Here is a 19,900-nt window from a genome sequence, read left to right on the forward strand (position 1 = left end):
AAATCAATGTGTGTTTTCGGTATTTTCTTGCGAATTAGTTGCAAATTTCAGCAAACATCGACAGCAACGAATATTTATCGATTAGTTTAGTTTTTACCCCAGCTCTAGCAGCACATGTGTGTTGTTGCTTGACATCAAAAATTTGTAGGTAAGTCTCGTTTTCCCGCTTCGAATTTCGCCAGCCGCCGGTATAAGTCATTAAAACCTGCGATTTTATAGATTCCACGTCGCTTTTCGCTCTTTGGAAAGGAAAGGAACGGTAGAAAGGCTAGGAAATAGGACTTAGGACAGGATCAGACAGGTCGAAGTTTCCACGAACATTAAAAAGAATCCACAGCAAAATGCCCAACGATACGGTGGTTAAGGTGCAGGAGTATAAGGACTCACTGATCCTCAAAGCGGAGCTGCTGATCACCAAGCGCTTCCCGGAGAAGATTGTCCAGCTAAACGAGCTGCTGGCCACGCCGATGTTTAACGAGCGCAATTTTGATGAGGTGCACCAGGACCTGAACATTCCGGCCCTGCCGCCAGTTTTGGTTAAGAACCACGAGGACAACCAATCGGAGGATGGCGACCACCCGCCAACCAAGCGCCAGCGCAAGGATGTCCTCGTTTCCGGACAGCCGGTCCTGGCATTGCCCACTGGAACTGTAACTTGTAACAAGCCGCTATGTGAGATGATTAAAGTTGTCAAGCCCATCATCAGAACGCTGGTGGAAGATTGTAAGTGCTTTTGATTCTTAAAAATAATTTAAACCCGTAAAAACTGCTAGAATTTCCTTAACAACAAATTCCAACCCCTCAATACTAAACGCAAGTCAATCCCATTTTGTACCTTTTTCACATCTTTCCCCTGTTGCTTCTTACTTGGAAATCACCTCCAAACATGGATTTTGTCAATAACCACCTAGTAATAAATCTATTGTTTTTCCTGCAGCAAATCTACTCAAGATGTGGATCTCCTTTATGATACCCAAGATCGAGGACGGCAACAACTTTGGCGTCTCCATTCAAGAGGACACGCTGGCCGAGATTCAGACAGTGGAATCCGAGGCTGCCGCCTTCTTTGACCAGATATCGCGTTACTTCCTGTCGCGCGCTAAGGTGGTGTCCAAGGTGGCCAAGTATCCGCACATCGATGATTATCGGCGCGCTGTCGTCGAGTTGGACGAGAAGGAGTACCTCAGCCTGTGGCTGGTCGTCTGCGAGGTGCGCAATCGCTACTCCTCGCTTCACGACATAGTTATTAAGAACCTCGAAAAACTGAAGAAGCCGCGCTCCTCCAACACCGAAAGCCTCTATTAGGTATTCCCTAAGCCCAAGCCAGTACTTTTTTTTTTTCATTATCCTACTACTTTATCAACAAACAGCCCGTAGAGCGGACGGTCAGAGGTTCTTGTGGCTACTCGAAAAAAAAAACTCAGCCTATCCATTTCGGTTAAAACTAAAGACATTCAAAATTAACAGCCCATCAAGTTAAGAGCAGAGAAAATCATTATAAGCAATAGCTGTAGCATAACTATCGACTTTATTGATCCATTTGTACTACGTCTAGAATGTAATGTTGAGTTTAGCGCAGAATACAAGAAACCGAAGCTGTATAGATTCCACTAATAGCTATAGCTACATATACTTATGATTAAATAAATCGAACGTTGCCTCGTCGATGTCGGCTCAGGGCAAGAAAAATCAAGAAAACTCCAAAAAAACAAAAAAAAAACGATTTATTAGAAACACACGACCGAAAGATGGATCAACTGAGAATTTGTAATAAAAGAAAACCTTGTGACCTTTTGGCAGAGTATTAAAGTATATTATTTTTTTCATGATGGTGGACTTCTAAGAAATTTCACAATCATTTAATAATAATTTTTGGCTTTATTTTTAATCTTGGCGCCATAAATTTAGCGTGTTCTTAAGAATTTTACGATTTTCGATAACGCGCTTAGAACGGAAAAATATCGATGGTTTCTGCAGCCATTAGTTTTTTTGTGGGTCTTTTGAAAGACAAAAGCTAAATGCTACAACGGCTGTAAAAAAACCTTTTAATTTTGTTTTCCGTTTATTTTACATTTCATTTTTGTAAATAGAAAAAAATACTTCGGTAAAAATGATAATCAGATTTTCATGTATTAAAATAATGAAAGTAAAATCCGGAAAAAAGATTTTGTTTTTTTAAGTGTCTTTGTTTGACATATGCAATGGAATTTCAGCTCAAACATGTTCGCTTCGAACCACCACCAAACAGAAAATTCAAAATACAAAATTTCTTTAAAAAAAAAGGAATCGTATATTAAATAGATAAAGAAACATAATTACTATTTACAGCTAGTATTATTGAATTTGTATTTACAACTAATTTAACTACATCTCGACCATTCACTTAAATACATACACAAACTAATTTCAAAAAACTACATCTTAATTAAGTTGACCAAAAAAATGCGGAAATTAAACAAAATAAACATAGTTTTGAAGGCGTATTAAATTCAATTACTCAGTTGGTTATTTATATATAGCTATGCATTAAGTTTTGTGCTAATACTTTCGTTATTTTTCTTTTGTTTAAGACGTGTCCAGTAAGATTGGAATTACGGTTCGATTTCGAGGCACTTTTGATTTGTTGTTATTGGCAGTGTACTTCTTTTGTAAGCTATATTCGGAATTTTTGCATCGTTATCTTCTCAACTTAGCCTAATTAAGGCTTAATTCTATCTATATGACAATGAACATTTTTACACAGATTATCAACGTTTGGGTGCTTAGCTAATCTTTAGACTAAAGCTCACTACTAACATCAGCTAAATATATCGCTATAGCTTTAAATATTAAATCTTAAATAATTATATTTTCATTTGGTTGAACTAGTGTGCTTATTTTTTCAGAGGTTTTAAGAGCACCATTAGATAGGTTTTGGACATGGAACTTTAAAATATAACTTATTTCGAAACTATATTATTCGATTTAGAAACCAATTAAATCGTCTTATTTTGTAAAATAAAATTGGGAATAAAATTAATTTTTGACCGATCTATCTCGAATCTCTAGAATTTGCAAAACTACATATCCTAACTGTTAAATTAGCATTTTAAATGGTTGGCTAAGCAATAGATTTAGCTGATGTCAGTAAAGGAAGCTCAACTATCCATTCCATCTAGTCAAATCCATGGAACTGAACTTAGCCTGCTGTATTAAGTAAACGAAATGGCACATTGAACCACAACCCACATGATCCACTTGACCCACTGTGACCCAAATGAATCGCTGTGACCCATTCGATCACATGTGGTGACCCCACCAGGCGGCACTCGCCTGATAGTAGCCATCATTTCCCCAGCTGAGGATGCTGAGCGGTGGCGGTGGCGGCGTCAGAGAAAGCACATCCACATCGCTGTCATTGTTGTTGTTATTATAATTATTGGTTTTTGACTTTTCCTTAGTTTTGCGCCAGCCATGTCGTGGCTGTGCCGGAACCGGAAGTAGCAGCTTTAGACGGCGTCGACGCCTCCGACGGCGCACCAAGTCCCAGCCGACAGTGCCCTCTTGTTAGAAAACGTGAAGCGAGTTCTTTGCCGGCGCTAGGAAGGGCTTCTCCTCGTTCATCTTCTCCAGATTGCCGCTGAGCGTCGGATCGGTGGGTCGTATGCGCTTAAAGAAACCGCATTTCCATAGCCCATAGGTGAATAACGCCAAAAGCAGCAATCCACCCACGATGCCCAGGATGATGATCAGCCAGGGTATCGATGTGTCTCGCTGTTGGTTCCTTAACTCCGGATAGGCTCGCGTCTCCACCTAAAAGACAGAATAGATATATATTTATAAAATTCCTTGATGCGTTCATATTTAAGACCTTACCTCTATGTTGTTGTGATCCATCACCTCGACGCCATAGTCCTCGGGTATTTGTGCCGTAGCCGTTGAGAAGATTCTTACCCGTTCCACACGGGGATATTCACTTACCAGCGTGGAGTTCCATAGGCGGGCCTTGACCACCACTTGGGCCTCGGATAGGGCGGGCATATTCAAGATTTCGCACTCTATGCGAACACAATTCGTGGTGCCCTTGTTGCAGTCCAGTTCCACGATATCCTGCTTCTTACCATTGGATCCCGCATTACTGCTACTCTCCGAATCGTACATTAATCTCTCCAGCCGGGTGACTCGTTCTAGGAAACTGCGACGTACTCGATTCCGGGATGCTTGAGAATTATCCGAATGATCCTCCCGATTGCTACTGGAATAATATGTCCTCTGCGAGTGGATCAAACTCTTGTTGAACGAATGACGAGATTGCGAGGGGAACATCCTCAGCTGTGCCGGAGCATTCAAATATGCTGGATTTTCCCTCGAACCACTGGCCAAGTTTAGTGGATTGACATATTCCTTGGCCACATGACATTCACCCTGGCTAACCTCCACAGTTGGTATTTGCTCCAGGTAGAGCAGATATTGAACTGGTCGACCGCTCTGAGGATCACTGTACAGTGAGTATGGCCAGTAAATTACCATTTGGACCTTTGGTGCCGTCGATGGTCCCTCGTTGAAGATGGTGAACATGTGATGAACCTGGGAACCCACATCGTCCATTCCCATTGGACCCTGTATCTCGGCATCGGATACGGAGGTGGTACTGCTAGCCTGGGTGGGCACACTCGATCCACTATAGAAACTCTGCTCGGGTATGGCCCAACCACGGAAATTCAACTTTGCCCGACGCACCACCTGAATCAGAAGATCTCTTTCGGGACGTTCCCTCCCGACCAATTTTGATGTGGTATTTGCAAAGATATGGAATAGCATGGACTTCTCGCTTGGCTCCAATCCTTTGGGCTGGAAACGTATGGTCACGAATGTTGTGGTGCCACGCAGCATAGGATTACCCAGACTGCAGGCCACCAAAGTGGTGTTGTAACTGTTGCAAGTGGCATTGGTCTGTGGGTTAAATGAAAAGATAGACATATAATAGAGTCTTTGAAGACGTGAAGGCATTCCCGGTAGGGACTTACCGGCTTCTTGGTGGCCACATAAGACACTCCCGCTTGATGGGCAATGAAGAGTTGAGTTTCGTAAGCAGAATCTGCCAGATTGCTTACATTAATTCGAACCTCCAGTTCGGTCTCATCTAGGATTAGGGTATAAGCGTTGTCTACGGGATAGATGAAGAAAAATTTAGTTATGGGTTTCATAAGTATCTTAGGTTACCCCCAACTTACCTGAGGACTGTGTTATGTTTGGTTCAGCTCGGATGACCAGATTGCTCTCACAGAGATCGTCATCGCCGCAGTCCTTCTGGAAGGTGCCCTCGAAGTCGATATGCGCCTGAGTCTGGTCCAATATCGGATTGAGACGTGTCAAAGCGGACTTGGCCAGTGGCGGTTCCACTAGCGAGTACTTCAATCTAAAACGCACCGGAGTCTGGATATCCCGGGTATTAGCCTTGATATAACCCGTAACAGCTTGACAGGCCATTATTCCATTCGTTTCGACTGTTACCACTTTACTGAAGACATTGTTGCGTTTATTTTCGGGATCCGAGAAATAGACCCGTGAGAATTTCTTTAGATGATCAAAGGTTTCCGCCTCAACGCTATAGGCCAACTGCAGCCTCTTGCTCTTCTCATCGTATGGATCGATGCTGCAGCAGGCTTTAAAGGTAAAACATGTAAGATTACTGGTTGGATCTGCCAGACAGCCTGGCTTATTGGGATCCATGTTGCGCAGCTCCTCGCGCGATACGTTCGTCTGGATGCTGATGATGGGTCTGGCCAGCAGGATCACTGCTGCTGATGAGTTAAACGCTCCAATTACCACATCCGGATAGGAGTTGTCATCCAAATCGGTATTGCCCGATATCGAGATGCCAAAGGTACTTATCGGCTGACCATTGGGTATGGTGGCCCCACCCAATTCCGAAGCCTGTATCTTCTGTGCTGGCTTGGCATTCAGTCCCTGTTCCGAACCCAAATAGATGTAGACAACACCGTTACCCTCGTAAGGTGCTCCCACTGCCAGATCCTCGTAGTTATCCTTGTTCAAATCTCCGATATTGGCCAGGGCCAAGCCAAAACGACTCTCCAGGGCTCCCGTCAACTTCAGCGTATACTTCAGGGGCAACGTATCATTGAAGTTCTGGTAAACATACACGGCTCCACCCTCCGTCTTGGTGAAGTACAATGGAGCTGACACTATCAAATCCGGTCGACGGTCACCATTCACATCGGCGGTGGCTAGTTCGTAGCCAAAGCTTGAACCAAATTGCTCACCATCCAGGATCGAGTGAACCGGTATCGGATTATTATTGGACTTGTCAAAGATTACAACCTGCCCATGGCCTTGGGAACGTGGTGCTCCAGCCGCGTATGACATTTCTCCAAAGTATTTGCCACCGGTCACCGACATGCCCAGATAACTGTACTTATCCACCGGCGAACTCGAGTCCGAGTGATCACTGTAATAGGTTGTCTTGTCACGCTGCAAATACTCTCCGCCCACCTGGGTCACCCATATGGATCCACGCCAAGTATATGGACCAGGGGAGCCCAACACCATGGTGTCATCGTCCAACAGAGCGGCCGATGTCCCCGCCTGACAAAGTCCATAGTCTTCATGTTGTCTAGGAATTAAAGGAAAGTTAAGATGGTTAGTAGGTCTCACCATTAGTTAGTAATATCTCCTAAAACTCTTCTTACTTAATTGCAGATATTTGGAAAAACCATGACTATTTCCATTTCAGTTAATTCCTGATTAATGTCAGTTTTCCAAGGACATGTCTTGCCTATCCCCCTCTTCCCTTTTGGCATTTTCTATTCCCGTATCGGGGACATTAATAGATGACCATGGTCAACAGAAGGACTCTTTGGGCGCCCGTATCTTTATTTCCTCGCCATTTGTCTATTCCCGAATGGAGTTGTGCGTTGGACATTAATGGATGACCAGGGTCAACATTTGCCTGTTGACCGACCAACACATCCTTCTGTTTTTCACCTCTTTCCCAGCTATTTTTTCCCTCATTTTCTTTCTGTTTGACTTCCTACCTGCTCCCGAATCGAGTTGGGACACGCGAGTTTCAGCTCGATGAAAAATTGCATATTCAGAATGATGACAGGCCATTTGCCCCGGCCACCTTTGACCACCACCAGCACCACTATGTCCCCCCCTCGGCGCCCAACCGCTCCTTGATTTTGGTCAACATGTGGGTGCGGAATCCACCCAAAGTTCCCTCTCTTTCAACCATTCCTGCTCCTGTCATTTAAATAAATTAAATTTCACCTTTATGAGTGTGCGTTTTTAGCCTGCAACGACGTCATCGGTGTCACACTTGAAGTGACCCTGCCCCAACCTTAAAAACCTCACTCCCGCTGCCGCCCCCACACATTGCCACACACACGCTGCATGCTAATTGGGCGAAACACCCCCGCATTATTCATCGCTGAAGATAATTCACCTTGACACTTTTCCTGTTTTCTGTCTTTCGGCTCCCTGCCAGGAATAATAATAATAAAAACAAAAAACAACAACTGACCCATGTCAATGGTAAGGAAAAGGGAATGGATTGCCATGATTACCTCAACCTGATCGATAGCGATGACCTAGGGCAACTGGACTACATATGACAGTGGATTGTGTAACTCTATAGTGATGAAACCTAACTTTTGTAACTAAATAGTTTCACTTTCAAATTCCCTATAGATCACTCACCTCTGCACTGGTCGGCCTTTGCAGGGTTCATGGACCTCCTCGAATTCCAGATCATTCGTAAGAAGATAGCAAAGACCCTGGCCATAACGATTCTCCCGAACGATGTACATATAGCGATGGGCGCAGACGATAACCTGTGATCAACATATACAGTTATTAGGTCAAATAGATGTTAGTGATCTTAAGGCTCTAGGTCCTTGATCATAATTATGATCAGTCTGTAATATCTTGGGCTTAACTTGGGAATGAACTCACCTTTCCCCCGGATCCGTTGGCCTGCAGAGGACTCGATCGCACCGTAACGCCCATCCATTGATCTTCCTTGATCTCGTCATTGCCGGGCTGTGATAGGATTTCGCTATCGAAAGCTGTTCGAAGAACGAAGATCGAAGAGTTCGGAGTGCGAAGAATTCGGAGATCGCGTTCGAAATAGGGAGAGAGTGCAGAAAGTAATACCAATTTTAGTAAATGCCAAAAAAGAGTGGCGAGGTGTGTGATAGTGTGCGTGTGTACAAGTTTGTGTGTTTATATATATATGTGTGTTTGTGTGTGTGTGCATGTCAGCAACAACAATAATAATAATAATAATTTAACATCAACAACAACAACAATAACGGTAAAAATAATTAATAACTTTATAAAACTAAGAGTAGTATGCATTAGCAACAGTAGAAATTTCATAAATGGTAAAAACAACAGTAATCATTCACAAATTTACATACGAATGTACAGTAGATTAGGGTGGACCATGTTTTTATTTTTTAAATTTATATATTTAAAAATGTGACCCTTGTTTAGGGGAAAACTTTTGGGTGCTTCTGTGGTTTCTAAGTTAAGATGAATTCTCATTTTAAAATTTATTACACTGCGGAACATGTTTAACATCCGACTTTTTAAGCTTAAAATTAAAGTCAATAGGTTTTTAATTTATGATTTCTTCTAGGATCAAATCATTTAAGTAGTTTTCTTTTACAATTTTAAATCTTTTCAAATTCCTAAATGTTTGAACATTAATGTTTATCAAATTTGCAAATTAATGATTATTTTAATGAGTATTTTTTGTATTTTACAAAAATGGTTTTCAGGAGAATTGATGTGTTTTTAAAATATTCACTAGTTTTATATTAACATATCTCCTGAAATAAAAATAATATGTATGAATACTACCAAAGATAACCCCCAAGCTAAAGACTACACAGGTCCATCCGAATTTCCAAATCCAACTGGAAATCGAAGTTGAAACCAAAGCTGTGAGATGCAAATTCCAAAACCAACTTCCAACTCAAAACAATTCAATTATTTACAGCTGATTTCGAGGCAACATGTTTTTTGATTATTTCTTTCTGCTTTTTTTTTTTGTTTTCTGTTTTTTAATGTTGGCGGCACGTTGCACAAAGGGGAAAGGAGAGGTAAGAGAAGTGGCAAGAGTGGTAAACAAAAAAATTGTTGATTAAACGAAGCATGAAACGAAGCAAAAGAGCGGAAAAACAAAAAATGGAAAGCGCAGCCGCAAAAGAGACAGACAGGCAGAGCTAGAGCAAGAGAGAGAGCCGAACAAAATTGATTTAGAATGCATTTTAAAGCATCAAAGTGTTGAAATATGATAAATGATTATTACACTTGCAAGGGGAGGAGAGCAAGAAAGAGCCACAGGGAAATTGCAGTGCACAGGGAAAATATTTCCAATTCAATTTCAAACTTCACTTCAATATTTGGCAAGCAATTTCAAGTTTAAAAATGATCTTTGGTGGTCTTGTAAAGTCCTAAACTTTATAATAAATCTTACATTATATTCATAATTATTTATTACAAATTTCTTGCAGTGCAGCGTTTTCTTTTCGGACTTTTGTCGGTTGCCTTGGGGCGTGGGCCGTTCTTGACGGGTTTGACGCGTTTTAAAACGCGCCCGTCTGTCGCGTCTGCGCAGTGAAAGTCGCGCAGCTGGTAGAACCGCCCACTGCAACTCCCCTTTACCAACAACCCCCCACCCCACCCCCTTCTTCTTATTCATCTCCTCCTCTGCAATTTCTCCATCTTATTTCTTGACATTGACTGCCAGAGTCGTCGCGAAGAATTCAGATTTCTGAAGGTAATGGGCGGAAAAAAAGGGGGTTATGGGTAATGTGCAGTAAATGCAAACAAAACCTCACCCAAAAAACCCCCTATTTTCACCGCCCTCTTCTCAGTTCTTCAACGCACCGAAAATTCCGCGCTATTTTCGTTTAAGAATTCGCATATGCGCTGTAATTTTTACAATTTGCAGTTATTTTTATGCCTCTGCCAACATTTGTTTTGCCTTTCATTGGTGCACTGAGAGAAATTAGCATGCATTTTACTCACAAAGATATTAGTTTTGAACTTAATCAAGTTATCTCTACATTTTATAGGCCTATTAGGCCATTTAACTTTTGATTTTTGGGGAGCTAAGTTGGTTCTTTAAAAACGACAGAAATTTTAAAACTTTTCTCTCTGTGCAGCTGTTGTTCTGCATTTCGGTTTGGTATTCTTTTTATTTCTGTGCTCATAGTTTGAGAAATTTGTCACGTTCTGGGGCGGCGCCGTTGGCAAAGCCCACTTCTTTGGCTTTAGTAGGTTTTTTTTTTAGATTTTTTAGACGCCGTCTTCTTCTTGAAACTTGCCACGCTCTGATTGCTAAAAGAGCAAAGAAGAAGCAGTAGAAGAAAAACTGGAGGAAGAAGCAGAAGCGGCTGAAGAAAATCCGGTCAAAGTGACGTTCAAAATAAAGAAAAATGCAGACGACCCAGTTCCATGTTAACACTCGGCTGACGGAAGGGGTCATAAACACCCAGCAGGGCAAATGGATTTGCATGCCAAGTGGTAAGTGAAGAAATATTGTATACCCTTTTCATATTAACTTGTTTTTAAGCAAGTTTTTAAGTGACATTTTCCAGATGAAGTTGAGTTTATTCATAACTTCATTACTTATAATGCCATATCAAAAAATAGGACTCTTACATATTACTCATTTATCTATAAATATTCTAAAGTATCATTATTATCTCATTGCATTGCAAATTTCTGGAAAATCCAATGACAGCCTTGTACAAGGGTGTTAAGCGATGGAACCAGCTGTCGGGGCGACTATATAATTAGCGCTAAATGAGTCGCCAATTGAAGCCGCCGAAAATGTGAAGCCACGTTTTTAGTGGGGAGAAGGTCTTGGGGATTTCTCAAGTGCCCCCTCCTTTCCCCATTCCCAAACCATATTGAGTGAAAATTCCAAGAAACAGTTGGGGCATGCTAAAGGAGGAAATGCTCAACATGTGACGCCCGCCGATAATGAAGTTGTCGCTGGAATCGAAGCATGCAAAAGAACCTCAAAAACGAAATATTCCACAAAGAAAACTTTGGTAAGTGAAGAATATTTTAAGCTTAACCGAGTAATGGAGACAGATTATGGTGATTAAATTTATATTTATTAGATTAGATTTACATAAATTGATGTGTCAGGTTAGCAGATGTTCCATCTTGACTTTGCAATCAATCAACTATAGAGAATATTACCTAATGTTGGTCTACTTTGCTATCAATCAAGTACTAACTGTAATACCATTTATTTACTTAACTTATCACTTTTAATTAATCAATAACCCTTCAAGGTACTTGCCATACTAAACAGTAGCGTTTCTTTTACAAAACAGTATCAGAATGTCATATATATGTGTGATCAGGTAACTGGTTATAAATAATCGATAACTGATTACAATAGTTAGTCATATTTAAACAATAAAATGTGTAATTTAAGCTCATTTTCATACATAATTATAATTTCTGATTGCAATTAGTGCGCGCATGCGTAGTTGGTAGGTCAGTAAGAGTAAGAGTGAGCGAGAATATAGGTTGGAAAGCAGAATGGCGGCCATAGGCATGCGTGCGTGACTGTACATTCGGTGATCGGAGATAATACAAGATTTGCAAGATATATATATATTATATATACAATACCATATATATGTACAAGCGATTTATATACATTGTCTGTAGAATAGGAAGTGAATGGGTGCACTCGAAATCGAAAGTATGGGGGTTAATTCAACGCAAAATCAAATCAATAAGTGAACGAAATCAAAAGCGCAAAACCAAAAGGTATGGAATACGGATTACTGATTAAGGCATACTGGTTATATATATATATATCTATATATATAGGATATATCTGTTTCAATTGAATACTGAATGAAGTGTTAGCGGTTGCGATGAGATGCGCGATCCATGATCGGGTAAATTGGGATCGGTTTTTGGTGGCAAGACAACAATTAAAGCACCCAAAACCACTTACACTTATCACTGTCATATGATCCGTTCGCTAAGGGATTAGTCGTTCGTTCGATCGATTTATCGATTTATCGAATGGCAAATATCAAAAAGATTTGTCAGTATTTTGTTTTTGGATAGTTTTGTACGGGTTAGGAGGCAGAGATACAATGGAATTTCCCAGTTATGCCCACCGAATACGAATTTGGATATTGGCGGAACCAAATGCATAGGTAAAAGGGGGGCAGAGTACGAAAAATAAAAACATAAGAAAGAAAAAAAGAGAAAGAAAGATCGAAATAATTAAAAATTAAATTAAATTGTAGTGTTCTTTTTTTTTCTGTTTAAATATAATATTTTGATTAAGATGCTAGGACATAAAATGGATATCTATACAGTAGGTACTAGATAATACGAGATCATACGAGTTATTATAATATGTGTGCTCATCGTGTGAACGAACGATTCCTATGACTGATCGCTTGCTAAGTTAATCGTACGATTCAAAACAAGTGATCGATAAAAACGATTCAACATTCGATGGGAAAACCCCAATAAATAAATGTTGGTGAAATTTTTGGCAGCCTGATTGGTTTTTCGAAAATTCTAATTTCATATCCAATGATATATCGAATTAATCGCCTGGTTATCGATCACAGCATTCTCTCCTACTTAAGATTAAAAAATAAAAGAGTTAGATTTTGTTTAGTCACAGATCTCTGTACAGCATTTGGCAATCGTTTATGTACAACTGGCAGACTAGACTAGATCGGGATCTAAACAAATTAAGATTGGGATAAACTGAAAATGCGAAACGGTTAGCTGGAAGAGGTAGATTGGCTTGGTCCCGGTTGACCCTTGGACCCTTTGGCACTCCGGTTAGTCACACTTGGTATTTGGGAGCAGGAGGATTCAGGATTAGCGGGGTTACCACGATACCGGACAATCTACTACTATAACTAGATCTATGGCCTACAGACTGGCCAAAAACCAATCAACCTTCACCAATGGAACGATCTAGAGGCTTAGAGTAGAAAATAAAAAGGGAATACAGATACCAAAAGCTCGGGTTAGGAGTTATCGACTAACTTGAGATTATATACGTACGTTCTAAACTCATTTTGTTTATCTTTTGTTTTTACTCAAAACTAAAAATATTAAGAACCTAGAAACTTAAAATGTGATTTATTTTAGAGCTATGCCTGGAGATCCTAGTTATTTTTAAAGCTATCATAGATGTGATTGACTTACATCGCCTGCCGTCAGTGATCACTTGTTGGCAGTCATCGGAACTTTGTGTCATGGGACAACGCCAGAGGGCGCCAGAGTGTGAAGTGTTCGGCTGTAGATTATGATCCAATGGAGCTCCCACTAAAACACTGCAAAGTAAAGGGAAAATATTCAGGTTAATACACATTAATCATAAGAAGGTGATATCATATTATTATTAAGGTTATGATTTTTTCTTATTTGTAGCACTAAAATATAATTCTAACTTCCTTTTAGAGCTCATTAATAGGCACTCCCTATCATAATCATTCAATCAATATGTACTTAAGCTTCTATCAATGCTAAAACTCTGTCAACTTTTACACATGAATGATATTTTTGATTATACACCTGAGATATTTTCGATTAGGCAACATTTTGTTGACTTTAACACTAACATGATACTTATTGATTTCCGCTCAACTGGGAAATTACATATTTTTGTAAATATTTTTGCTGTCCATATATACATACGACTATATCTTTCAACTTGAAGTGTTGGCAAACTGGGCTAACCACAAGACAAGCGATCTGCGGTCAGCTGCAACTCCGATCTGCTAGGTTATAGTTATATATATATATACACATATAGTATGTAGCCATGGCTATCTACTAATTGCGGGTCGGCACTTTTGCTCCGACTGGTAATCGATTTGTAGGTGGGTTCCCACTCTGGCTCCAACTCCGACTCAGACTCAAAGCGACAATTGCGACGACTTGGTTCATTGCACTTCAGTTGGCTGTTTGGATTTTGGCTTTTTCTTCTCTTTGTTTTTTGGGGCTTGGCCCTGCCGAAATGTAATTACTCTGAACGATGATAAACTTGTGCAATGTGGTGGGTGTAGATTTGTTAGGAGGAGGGGGTCTTTAGGGGCCATGGGTGCGTCTGCACGAAAGATTTCGCTAATGAGCAGTCAAATTACGAAGGAGTAGCCAAAATCCCAGCAGGATATATGGCGAAATGTGGTAGCAAAATGTAGGTAGTAACTACAAGTTTTATGGCTCTCTAGAATGTTAGCTAAAGAGGAGTTTTAAAGCGATAAAAAACTTAAGTTAAGTTTAAGGTAACATAAGTAGGATATAATAACCAGCTTTGGGGTAAATTAGTAATTACATAAAAATAAATCCCAAAGAAAAGAAGCTAAAGACAAACTTTATAGTTAAATTAAACTTAAGTAAATTTAAATGGCAAACAGAAACTTCAAGTTAGGAAAATATTTCAAAAAAAACAAGCTGGCTAAATACCAAATACTAAGCCTAATTGCTGAGACATGAAAACCACGAAAAGAAAGACAGTTCTTCGACGCGAAACGTCACCCAAAGACAGTGAAAACATGCTAAAGAAAACACGCTAAATGGCAACAAAGTAGGGCTGGCAAAAAAAGGGGGGGACGGGGGCGTTTAAATTGCTAAAAAATCAAACACAAAAAAAAAACAAAGAAAATACAATAAACTTAAAAAAAAAGCGAAGAGAAAAAACACCCACGTTTGCTCGCTTAACGTGTTTAACATGAATGTTCATTATCCTGCAGCCGTAAGCTCAGCCATAACCCGCAACAACAATTGCAACAGCAACAGCCACAAGCAACAACTGCAACTTCTGCGACAACAACAGCTGAAAGTGCATGTACGACAACTACAAAACACGAAGGCGAGGATTGGGTTTATGGCGGCCATTAAGTGGCACCTACACACACCACAAGTCCCCGAATGCACTGCAAGAAACCGGATTGGGGGTAAGTATTTTTTAGAAACCAGACTTATAAGACATAGAAATTTACTTAAATAATATCAATATTATATTTTTCAACTTCAAAAAATTTTAAAATTCCGAACCTAAGCTCTGGTAATCCTTTTATAACTAAGCCTAAAAAATCTAATATTTTTGACTAATCTTTAAAGTTGCTACCAATCATATTTATTTCATATAATACCTATAAATTTCCATAGAATTTCTCTCTGTGCATCAAACCTCAGCCATCAACCGTCACAGCAGCAACATCAACAGAAAAAAAAACGAAGAAAAATCAAAAATAAAAGAAATCTTTAAGTGCCCAACGGCAAAACTGGTGGCCAAATTGCCAACGATGGTGCCTGATAGAGGGGGGTTTGCTGTTTGCGGCGGTGGTTCTGGGTGTGCTGTGGTGTAGGTGGTGCACAACAACAACAACAATAACAAAAAATAAGCAGAAGGAGCCGCTGCTTATGGGCGTGCTGCAAGTTATCGCTTTTGTCGCCTCACAATTGACACATTTGCCCCTTCTGGCGGGGTCTTAAAAAAATCCGAAAATTCTGTTTGCCAAAATTAAGAATTTTAAGAGAATTTAAAAACAAGATTAGAGCTAGAAAAGTGCTGGCTTAAACTATTATTTAAGTTAGTTAAGAGCTTGATTAAAAGTATATATTCAGCTTCCTAAAAACCATGTTAAAATTTACTTTTTAGAGAAAAGAAAACGTGTTTCCCTGTGGAACTTCCTCTACGAAAACATAGCTGGTAAAGGCAACAAAACTAGATCAAGACCCAGTCCGACTTTCTGGCCAGGTTAAGACCTGCTGCTCTCATCAACGCTACCCATATTTCCCACATGTTTCTGTCTTGTGGTCATTAACGCTGACACTCGGATTGCAACAGCGAAGACTACTAAAAACCTAGTAGACCGATCCACCGACCTGACCTGACCCTTCTTCCACATTTTCGTTGCTTTTATGACCGGCTTCGGTCCAATATCTCTCTCACTCTATCCGTCTTAATTTTTCCTTGATTTCTTGGCTTGTTTGGACTGCTGCTGAGGCTGCTCATTTAGCAGGTGCCTGGCCTGCATATTTCCCGAAGGTGATACAAACAATTTGGTCAGCGGGAAAATAAAACACGAGTCACATAAATCTGGTCACCAAACGCCGCTGGCCGTAAATCTTTTGACATGGCCCAAAGGCCCATAAAACAGCCCTAATGATCTAGCTGGAATTTGAAGTTTTATGGAATGGGATTACTCAAGTGGGCGTTGGTGGTGTTGGAAAACGTAGCCATTCGAATTGCTTTTCTGGATTCTGGAGCAAGTTCGGGTTTCTGTTTTTTTTATAGCACTTGCCACTTAGCTTATCAATTAGCGGTTAAGTCAAGGGGAAAAGGGGTGAAAATAGGGGGGCTTAAGATGGGGATTGATCCACTCAATTATCGTGGAATCGAAAAACTACGAATACAGTGAAAAAAATCAATAAGCAACTAACATTTTTAAAGTTTGTCAGTTGAAAGCTGCAAGAATTGGGTACATTTTCAGGAATTATCTTTCAAAAACCGAGCTATATCTTCTGTATCTTAAAATATATACCTAATTTGCAACTTTCTTGACATTTCCCTCAGTGTACAGACTGCTCCACTTGCTGGCCTGCCTGCCTGCCCGGCCTGCAATTAAAATCCGATGACGCCGAGAACATCTAGCTTTAGCTTTTGGTGGTGGATCTTGGCTCTGGATGTGGGGGACCTGAACGTGAATCTATAGAATATAGTTCATAGAGGGTTAACTGAGGAGTGCTGCCTGTGCCCAGTGCATTTGGCGACGACGTCGACGACGACTTAGAATGCATTTAATTAAATTTGAACGTTAATTGCCGCTTTAAGGCGTCGCGCGTGTCGCCTCAATTGCCCTGGGTCTTTGAAAAACCCTTTCAAGTGGCCCTACCCCTCCAACCACCACCTCTCCTGCAGCTCTCAACCCATTGAAACCATCTCTATGGGGAAACCTCATTCCACCACCCGCAGCTTGAAGAGTCTCTTGAGAGAATTTGATTGTTTGATTGAATAAAAAACGAAGAAGAATGAAGAAAAAGCGAAAAGGAGGGGCATATTCCTTGATGTCTTGACTTTAATAGAAAAATTCAATTATTATTTATGCAGCTGGATGGGGATATTAAAAAGAGTGGAGAAGCTGTGTTTTTATGGTGGAAAATGTAAGAAAGTCTCGGGATATTAAGAACTAAGCTTGAACTTTCTTATGAATAGGAAAGTATTCTTGAAAAATATTCCTTAGTTAATAATAAGGGTAATGAAAAGAGGATATAGATATATCAATCTTAAGATTTATATACAAATTTCCTTCTTTAGTTTTGTATTTATCAAATTTTAAAGTCCCTTGCAAAACTTTTCAAGAATCTTTTTAAACATTTCCCTTCTTACTTTACTACTTTCTTCCCCTTTTTGAGTTCCCATCTAAATGAGCTTATCCTCAGACTTATTTTCGTAACCCCCCTCCATCGAGAACTAAAAAGAACTCCCCAAATTGCATTTGCCAGAATGGAGAGTACTTTGTTGTCTGGTTTTGGTGGCCCCTTCTGGTCCAGCTGTGTTTGCCTTTATTTTTCGTATTATTTTGTTGTTTTTTTTTTTTTTATTTTTCGGTTGCCTCGGATATTTGTGTATCTTATTAGTCATGATTATCACAAGTGTTCCCAAGTGTTCAACATCGACTTTGCCATCGCCATCGCCCTCACCCAATCCCCAATATGATATCTTTAAGTGGTGCAGCAGCATCGTCTGAGTCCACTCCTCAGCATATTTATTTATTATCATTTGTCTGCCACAAAAATTCAATTCATTTTCGTCTCCCCGATGACCCCTGTGCGTGAACCCATTTTCGTCTTGGTGGTGTAAATATTTATGGAACTGCTGGGGACAAAGATGGCTTGGAGTGGGTTTTGTCTGGAAGAGTTCTTGCCTTCTAGGATCGATCTGTTTCCGGGCATCGAATTCCGTTCCGATTTCGTGTTTCGTTCGTCTGGCTATTCAACTTGGAAAACTAATCTTATGGCGCTCAGTGTTAAGATAAGATGAAAGTGCTACCAATTAAATTTCGATTGTTAGGGCACTGAGGGAAATTTCATTATACGAGTTTCTTGATAGTTTAATCAGATGATGTGTTTAAGTAAAGGAATGTTTATGGAAAAGATAAAAAAAACTTAAATTTCTTCTAACATTTTAATAACCTGTTAACTTAGAGTTGCTGTTTTCTCTCAGTGAGTGGTTTATCGCTTATTTGATATTTGCAATTCGCTATTTGCCCCGGGGTGATTGTGCCGATTGTGCTGAGGTGTCGCCAGGTGAAGTTACTCGGGCCTAATTATGCCCGCAGGCCAAGCGCTGTTAGTCACGTCTATGTTTTGTCCTATATATATATATATCATATATATACCTTTCTATATACCTTTTCTAAGGGTAAATCACCAGAGAGTGAGATGCGTGATTCGCAGGATACTTCCTGCTGCGACAGGATGAAGTTATCGGCAGACGAAGTAGGAGGAGTATTCTCTACCTGAACTCTTGTTACCTGTCCGATCGGAATCGAAGATAGGCGACATGCGGTGTCGTTTACCTGCAGCTGTCTTTGGAAATACTTCAAACTACATAGTGTACGAGTAGAGAAGATTTTTCAACAGAGAGAGAGAGAGAGGAACAGCCTTTTGCCGCATTTGCGTCAAATTGGAATGCGATTGTCCATTGTCGATTTGCCCACTTCTTTTGAGATTTTCTCTTTTCGACGGGGGCATGCCTCCTCTAAACTGACAGCCAAAGTAACCAAAATCAATTTACGAATACGTATACGAAAAGCCGGCAACAATAGCAACAGAAGCAACTGAATTACCATTGCCTAATTCAATTTGCGCATTAAGTCGACAAGTCCGACGATGGCGATGGCGATGACGAGTGACACTCGCACACCACGGGCTCAATGTCAAAGTCATCCATCAAGTTGGTGGGTAGCTGGGGGGGATATAGAAGTCAGGGATTATGGCCAAGGGATCAAAGCAAATATATAGATAGAGGTACTTAAGCTATTCACAATTAGCCAAGTAAATATTGTTTCTGTTTTCATGTTAAAAACTCTTCAATTTGATACTTCCTTGACTCTTGTTTCCCTTTTTTTCTTAGGAAAAACAACTTGCATTTTAAAGCATTTTGGTTTCTAAAATCTGTACATTCTTCATATTTCATTCTCGAAAACTTGAAGCCATCCGATTTCGTATAATTTCGATCCAGTCAGTCCTATAAACGCCACACCCTTTCATCGCTCATCGCCCCCCCCAAACTCACTCATTCCTCTGCATATTATCCCATTCTGCAGTTTTTCTGTATATATATTATGGTATATATATATGGCCTTCCATCATCGGATCCCTCAACACAACGCTACGTAACCTAACCCAACCCAATAACCCGAGAGATTTGTCACTTCACAAACTACAAAATACATCCGACAAAACATACTTCAATAAATTTGTCGGTTTTCGGGTTTTCCTTTCATTTCATGATGATGTGGAGGGGAGTTCGTTTTGTGTGTTGGAGGGGTCGGCTTAAAATTCAAGACGGGCAGTCACCGAATGCGCATAATTTGATGGGATTTGGTTAAGTCATACATTTTCTGGGCGGCTTATCGTTGGTGGGCGTGGCATGTCAAGGTGTCGCTGTTGCTGTTGCTGTTGCCATGACGCACGTCACAAAGACATCTTGTCCGAATGAAGTCATGTCCAAAAATCGTAAGCAAAAAACCTTCAAGGGTTCTTGTCTAACTTTTTGGGCTGTTAATCATTTTTTTGTTCTTTCTTTTGGTTATAGATATTGGATCCCATTAGCTAACATCCGCGGATGTTTCAATTTGCACAAAGC

General features: G+C 40.2%; 2 protein-coding genes across 3 annotated transcripts in view; one reads left to right on the top strand and one right to left on the bottom strand.

Annotated features, from left to right (window-relative positions):
• The first annotated feature begins 36 nt into the window (after positions 1-36).
• LOC108103816 (proteasome activator complex subunit 3) lies at positions 37-1,804 on the top strand. The gene is made up of 3 exons (XM_017209503.2): positions 37-148; positions 220-723; positions 938-1,804. Exons 2-3 carry the CDS (start codon positions 342-344, stop codon positions 1,303-1,305), a joined length of 750 nt encoding a protein of 249 aa, XP_017064992.1. The 5' UTR covers positions 37-148; positions 220-341; the 3' UTR covers positions 1,306-1,804.
• Positions 1,805-2,266: 462 nt separating this feature from the next.
• Positions 2,267-19,900, bottom strand: part of LOC108103810 (integrin alpha-PS1) — a 49,561-nt gene continuing 31,927 nt past the window's right edge. The window contains exons 2-9 of one of the 2 annotated variants that reach the window (XM_017209496.1): positions 13,225-13,352; positions 11,999-12,025; positions 7,954-8,066; positions 7,699-7,832; positions 5,214-6,613; positions 5,007-5,146; positions 3,856-4,932; positions 2,267-3,792 (exon numbers count right to left, since the gene is read on the bottom strand). In XM_017209496.1, the coding sequence (XP_017064985.1) occupies positions 3,547-3,792; positions 3,856-4,932; positions 5,007-5,146; positions 5,214-6,613; positions 7,699-7,832; positions 7,954-8,066; positions 11,999-12,025; positions 13,225-13,352 (3,265 nt within the window). In that variant the 3' untranslated portion in view covers positions 2,267-3,546. The remainder of the gene's footprint in view (positions 3,793-3,855; positions 4,933-5,006; positions 5,147-5,213; positions 6,614-7,698; positions 7,833-7,953; positions 8,067-11,998; positions 12,026-13,224; positions 13,353-19,900) is intronic. The other variant, XM_017209497.1, reaches the window with a different exon arrangement.

This window comes from Drosophila eugracilis, unplaced genomic scaffold (assembly GCF_018153835.1).
Source record: "Drosophila eugracilis isolate 14026-0451.02 unplaced genomic scaffold, ASM1815383v1 contig_408, whole genome shotgun sequence".
Lineage (NCBI taxonomy): Eukaryota > Metazoa > Arthropoda > Insecta > Diptera > Drosophilidae > Drosophila > Drosophila eugracilis.

Coding starts and splice junctions, on each gene's coding strand:
- LOC108103816 (XM_017209503.2), top strand. CDS start 342: ATGCCCAACGATACGGTGGTTAAGGTGCAGGAGTATAAGGACTCACTG. Junction 724..937: donor CAGAACGCTGGTGGAAGATT/GTAAGTGCTTTT, acceptor TTTTTCCTGCAG/CAAATCTACTCAAGATGTGG.